Below are 6,663 nucleotides of genomic sequence, written 5' to 3' on the forward strand. Positions count from 1 at the left end.
TTTTTTTTTGTGTATTGAAACATTGTAACAGTAAAGGCATATATAAAAATACGTTTATATACGAATATAATTCGTATCTTTGTATCTTTTTGTTTATTTGAGATTCGTCCTTTTGCATCCAACTATTTCATTATCCTTTTTTTTTCTTTCAATACGGTGCGCATTCGTACATGCACCGAGGATAGTAAAAACAACAACAAGAAATCGTTTTAGTTCATTCTTGACCACAGGAATAATTTAGAAAGAATGGTAGTTTCATTTTGTTTGCTTCTAATCGCAGGATTGAAGACATAAAAAAAAAAAAAAAAACAATAACAATAACAATAATAACCACAGGTACATTTCTTAAAACAATTACTTACCGTTTTGCATTATCTTTACCATTAACTTTTATAAATTCCCTAAGTAATAACTGTTGGTGCCTCACGTCCAGTGAACTTTGATATCTGAGAGGAATTTAGTGCAATAGCAATGAGAGCATCCAATGCGGCAGCAACTGAAGGCAAAGTACCTTCTTTTAAATGTTGTGCAACATCATGGGGCTCCATATACTGCTCCAAATAGAGTCGAATTGTAGCTCCTGAAGAGCCAGTACCACTTAAGCGAAGCACAAATCTTGATCCGTCTTCAAATACAACACGAATTCCTTGATTCTTAGAGACCGATCCATCTACAGGATCATGGTATTCAAAGTTGTCAATCGATAGACATTTTTTCCCACGTAGAGGAGGAATATCACTTGGTTGAAGATTTTCCATGGCTTTCATCATATTGTTAGCAGACTCTTGTAATACATTCTCATAGTCATATCGGCAATAGTAGTTGCGTCCATATCGCATCCAGTGTTGTTCAACAATTTCTCTGACAGTAACAAGAGGTTTGGAGACATCCGTATTTCTGTTAGCAATAATTGATAACCAAAATAGTGCTGCCCATACACCGTCCTTCTCTCGAATGTGGTTACTACCAGTACCAAAACTTTCTTCTCCACAAATAAGTGGATTGTAGTCCTCACCTCCATACACATCACGACTATCCATTAGGTTACCAAAATATTTCCAACCTGTTGGCACTTCAAAGAGATTGAGATTTCTTGCTTTTGCAACGCGATCCAATGCCCCACTAGTAGGCATAGATCGTGCTACAGATCTAACTCCACCTCGTTGAGTAAAGAATGGTACAACATCTGCATTTGCAGCAAGAATTGCCACAGAGTCTGATGGAGTAACAAAGAAACGTTCACCAAGAATCATATTCCTGTCTGCATCACCATCAAATGCCGCAGCAAAATCTGGTAGTTTACCAACAATGTTAGTATTAGGTGTACCATCAGAATTAAGTCCCATGGCTTCCACCAACTTTTTTGCATATGTAAGGTTAGGATCAGGGTGGTGTCCACCAAAATCTGGTAATACCTCCACACCAGTTAAACAACTTTCTGGGACACCCAAACATGAACAAAAGATATCCTTCGCATAAGGACCACTAACACCATTTAATCCATCAATTCTTATCTGAAAATCAGGTCGTTGTAGTAGTCTTTTAATATAATCAAAGTCAAAAATATTTTTCATACTTTCTACATAATCTTCTGTTGTGTTGATAACTGAAACTTTAAATGTTTCAAAGACATGATTTTCTTTTTTTGTTAAATCCACCGCCTTGAGATTGGGACATGTAAGAAAATGATCAATATTTAAAGTTTCTTCATAAATAGCGGAAGTAATCTTCTCTGGGGCAGGACCACCATTTTCTGTATTGTACTTGATTCCAAAATCTTCTTCAGGTCCACCAGGATTATGACTTGCCGTAAGAATAAATGCTCCCTTGGCTTTTATTGTACCTTCTCTTCGGTAACGTATTATATTTGACACAGCAGGAGTTGAGAGAAGACCATTTTTTCCCACCCAAAGATTTGATACACCATTAGCGGCAGCTATTTTGATAATGACATCAATAGCTTCAGAAATGAAGTAACGACCATCTCCTCCAACGACCAGCGTATCGGGAATTCCTCCATTTTTCTTGAGTGCATTAAAGGTACTTTGAACAAAATTAGCTAGGTAGTTTTCTTGTTTAAATACCTTGACTTTTTTACGGAGTCCTGAAGTCCCAGTTTTTTGGTCAGTGTACGGTCTTGTGGGAACCCTGGTCACAGTCAGCATAATTAAATAGTATGTATGTTGCGTTCTTTCTATTAACACACGATCCAGAAGATAATAAATGGCAGGCACACACACACAAATAATAAAAGAAAAACAATCATACAAAACACATACACTTAAAACGGATAGTCAAATACAAGAGCTTATAAATAAGAAGAATAACCAAGAAAAAGAAAAAAAAAAACTCTTTGATTCCACCATAGTCTTTAAAATGCTAGATATAAAAATGTGTAAAAAACTAAGTGAAACCATTAGCAAGAGCAACATCAACATAAAAGATTGTATTATATTTACTGTTATGACGTTTCAGAAGAATTCTTCTTTAAGTATTCCATGCGACGGAGTATACCATCATTTGCTGTCCATTTTAGTTTTTCAATAACTGTCGATAGGACCCCAATTGGTGGTTTTGCATCCATAAGGGCACTTAATATTTGTGGATTACACTGGGTTCCCCGTGACAAAATGTAATGGAAAACAAATAAAGCTTGCAACCAATCACTGGAATTTTTTATCAACATTGAAGCTGTAGAAGTATTCGCTGGTTTGCGATAATCCACAAGTCCAAGTATTTGTTCCATTTTGACATTTGGAGAATGTTCCAAAAGAGTTTTAATGGCTCGTTGTTGAAATTCTTCTGTGCCTATACGATTAAAAAGGTAGAGAGCTGACTCCCAGTCACCATTACGCTGACATGATTTTGCAAAAGCACTTAACTGAAGTTCTTCAAGAAGATATCCACTAGCAAGCATAGATGCAATTGCTTTTTTGGTTGGTTCATAGACTCGTTCTGTCGCTCTAGTTGGAGGAAGAACTTTCCTTAGTTGTGTAGTGGGAGTTAAAGAACGACTAAGAATATCATATTTCTCTCGATCTGATAATAAAACACTTTGCGATACTATCAGAGCAGCTTTCCAGTTTTGAGAAGATGCCAACCATAAAGCAATTTTTCCATTCAAAGAAAAATTATTAAGCGCGACTTGCCATAATTGGGGGGAACATACACCTACCATTTTTGCAAATACATCATTACAGTCATCTACAATACGGTGTTTCATGACAAGTGATAAGGGTAGTTTCCACGAAACACACCCTTCAGTAGTAGCTAATTTTGCAAGCTTTACCAATGAAACCATACTAAGATGTTTACCCGATTTTAATGCACCTAAAACATCAGTTAACTCAGTTTGTCCTTTAATCTCTTTTCGAACAACTGACACGTTCTTCTTATTTAAAGAGTGGCCTTTTGTCTTTAGATTGTTGCCTCTACTATCAGGGAGATTTAATTGCATCAGAGCAGAATCTATCGTACGTTTCTTGTTAATACTTCCAAACATACGGCTACATTTGAGCCACTCATCTAACTCTATTAAGCTTTTCTCATTTGGTAATTTGACATGAGTAAATAATTCTAGTGCTTGGGACCATGTTGTCCATTTTACAACTGAACGAAAAAGTTGATTCTGAATTTCGTCATTATCTTTCGCACTTTGCAGAAGTGTAATTGCCACATTATTAAAGACATCAGAAGGAACATAAGCACTTTTGGAACACTCATAAAGGAAATTAGACATTTCATCTACGTGAGAAACATCACTCGTCCTTACCATATCTAATGCTGTACGCCACTGCTTTTCAAAAATTCTACTCGCTAGTTGAATTCTTGCTCTAGAAACATCTACTTCTGTCGAATTTAGGTTTCCTTGAAGTGCTAAAATACCTCGTACCCATCGACCACTTCGAGCACATTCCAACACGAATGAAGCCACTACTGACATTATCTTTTCCAGTAATCTGCACTTCAAGAAATAATAATAACAACAATAAAGTAAAACAAGGGGGAAAAAAAAGGAGAGTATTAAACTAGTAAATACATTTAATCAATTCATCTTTTCTTTTCATAACTCAAAATCCCTCTCCCCCTTTATAAAAAATTTCAAAAAACAAGGATAGTTTCCCATTTCTTGTTCCTTTCATTTTCCTCTACTCTATTGCTAGTGATGCAACCAATTGTGCAGCAACAGAGTCTAATATTTTAATTGTCGGACTTGTAGATTCAACTATATCTGTTAACGGAATACCTTCTTCACATGCTTTCATTAAAACTGGATCTAAAGGAACTTCTCCCCAAAGTGGGATTCCAAATTCATTACTTAAGCGCATTCCTGCCCCTTGGCCATTAGTCCGTGGAAATATAACAGAGTTTCCACCACAGTTAGGACAAACAAAACCACTCATATTTTCAACAATCCCTAGAACTTCTACTTTCGCCTTATGACAGAAATTTACCTCTCGTCTTACATCAGCTTCTGCTACTAATTGAGGAGTGGTTATCAAGATAGCGCCACTAATACCTCCACATTGTTGTAAAAGTGAAGCAATTGTAATATGTTCATCAGATGTTCCAGGGGGTGTATCAATAAGCATAACATCAAGATCACCCCAAACAACATCTTTTAAAAACATCTTGATGACACCATTCTTTCGAGGTCCTCGAAAAAGTACAGCTTCATTTTTTTCTCCCAATAAATAATGCATAGACATCATAGAAACTGTTTCATCAATTAAAACAGGTTCAATACCTGTAGCACTCTGATGAATATCTTCTCCTCTAACTCCTGTTAGTCTTGGTAGTGAAGGTCCACATATATCAAGGTCTACCACACCAACGTTTAATCCACGTTTACCCAAAGCAAATGCAAGTTCTTTAGTGAGTGTACTTTTTCCTACACCACCCTTTCCACTAATAATCATAACCTTCCGTTTAACTCCTGACAAACGTTGTTTAATAATTTCAATATCGGGATCAGGTCCTTTAGGAGCAGAAGCACATATAGAGGCATTTGGACACCCTTGACAAGATGGCGCAATCCCAGCTTCTGGATTCTCAGGTCCAACACAGTGAGAATTTTGAGCCTGCATAAATACCCTTTTAATAAGTAGTAAACAAAAATGAAGAAGAGTTCAGAAGGAGAAAATACACAAAAAAAGAGATAAAACAGTGGTCCATGAAAAAAAAAAAAGACATCCAAACTCAAATTATCTTTTTTTTTCTTTTTTTCTATTTACTTTCCTTTAGAACAAATAAAAAAAAAGGAAACGTAGAGGTTGAGCACAACAACACAAAACTGCAGGGAAGACATCTATGTTGAATAATTATAGTATACCTATATTAGGGGAATGTTTATCTATTTGTTCAATCACCATTTTAAACGACCGTTGAACATTGACTCCAGGTAGAGGTCTGTTTTCTTCATCTTGAGGAACTAGTAATTGAGGTGAATCTTCAAACAACCATCCACTAAGAGGCATTCGTTGAATTGGAATAACAGTGGTTAAAGAAACTTTATTTCCACACAAAATACTTGTTTCATAGGCCCATAGTTTTGCAACATTTCGTAATGTATAACCTCCTCCTCCTAAGACTAACATTGGTAATCCTAATTTTTTTACTTCTTCAACACATTTCCCATGTCCCCAAGAAGATAAATTAAAATGTCCCAAACGATCTCCTGCCAAAGAATCTGCACCACACTGTACAACGACGACATCTGGCTTAAATCTATTAACAATTGAAGAAAGTGCACGTTCAAAAATAACAGTGTAGAAAAAATCATCTACTCCATCCCATATAGCCAAATTCATAGTATAGTGCCGACCATTACCAAAACCTATATCACGTGGATGTCCAGTACCGGGAAAAAAAGACTCACCAAATTTGTGTAGTGAAAGTGTAAATACTCTACTACTCTGACAGAAGGCTTCATCTACCCCATCACCGTGATGCATATCAAGATCAACATACAATACCCTTTCATGACATTTTAAAAGCTCTATAATAGCAATAACAATATCATTGACATAGCAAAAACCTGAGCATTCTCCACATTTCGCGTGATGCATTCCTCCACCCCAATGAATAGCAGTATCTACCTTACCACTATTTAACAAAATTGCACCCATAAGTGAACCACTTACAGTAGAAAGAGAATATTCTACTATTCCTTCAACTGGTGGACAATCTCCAGAAAAAGTTACCTTGGAAACTTCAGTGTTCCATAACCAGCTTCGACTATTATGAAGTCCCAGGTTAGAGATATAATCCTCAGCATGATAAGTAAGTAATTGTTCAATTCCGATAAGAGGTGGTATAACAGTTCTACAATAACGATCCAATCCTAGAGTTCTAATAAGTTCCATTGTCGCCAAGAGACGATAGGGTTTCATGGCATGCTGCGGCACTAATGCTGAAAGGGTACAATCTGCAGAATAACAGGATGTATCAATAAGGGCAACCCGAGAATCGTCTTCATTTGCTGACATCAAATCCAAGCTAAACTGAATTTCAACGGAAGGAATAGAAAGAAAAAAAAAATGGAGGGGGAAAAAAAAAAAAACGAGATCTGGCACAACACAAACGAAATTAAAAGATAAAATACATGAAACCAAAACCACCAAAATAAAAAATAAAAACAAGAAGAGCACACACACACACAGA

The 6,663-nt window shown here is 36.3% G+C and overlaps 4 protein-coding genes across 4 annotated transcripts; all 4 read right to left on the bottom strand.

The window, feature by feature from the left end:
• Positions 1 to 401: 401 nt before the first annotated feature.
• Positions 402 to 2,165, bottom strand: TM35_000122030 (phosphoglucomutase; the record flags this gene model as incomplete). Its single annotated transcript, XM_029025178.1, has 1 exon — positions 402 to 2,165. One exon carries the CDS (start codon positions 2,163 to 2,165, stop codon positions 402 to 404), a length of 1,764 nt encoding a protein of 587 aa, XP_028883494.1.
• A 296-nt stretch (positions 2,166 to 2,461) lies between these two features.
• On the bottom strand, positions 2,462 to 3,943 carry TM35_000122040 (uncharacterized protein; the record flags this gene model as incomplete). Its single annotated transcript, XM_029025179.1, has 1 exon — positions 2,462 to 3,943. One exon carries the CDS (start codon positions 3,941 to 3,943, stop codon positions 2,462 to 2,464), a length of 1,482 nt encoding a protein of 493 aa, XP_028883495.1.
• A 205-nt stretch (positions 3,944 to 4,148) lies between these two features.
• TM35_000122050 (nucleotide-binding protein) lies at positions 4,149 to 5,087 on the bottom strand (the record flags this gene model as incomplete). The annotated part of the gene is made up of 1 exon (XM_029025180.1): positions 4,149 to 5,087. The coding sequence occupies one exon, from the start codon at positions 5,085 to 5,087 to the stop codon at positions 4,149 to 4,151; it is 939 nt and encodes a 312-aa protein (XP_028883496.1).
• A 234-nt stretch (positions 5,088 to 5,321) lies between these two features.
• On the bottom strand, positions 5,322 to 6,488 carry TM35_000122060 (histone deacetylase 1; the record flags this gene model as incomplete). The annotated part of the gene is made up of 1 exon (XM_029025181.1): positions 5,322 to 6,488. The coding sequence occupies one exon, from the start codon at positions 6,486 to 6,488 to the stop codon at positions 5,322 to 5,324; it is 1,167 nt and encodes a 388-aa protein (XP_028883497.1).
• Positions 6,489 to 6,663: the final 175 nt, after the last annotated feature.

This window comes from Trypanosoma theileri (genome assembly GCF_002087225.1).
Source record: "Trypanosoma theileri isolate Edinburgh chromosome Unknown TM35_Tth_12_V1, whole genome shotgun sequence".
Taxonomy (NCBI): domain Eukaryota; phylum Euglenozoa; class Kinetoplastea; order Trypanosomatida; family Trypanosomatidae; genus Trypanosoma; species Trypanosoma theileri.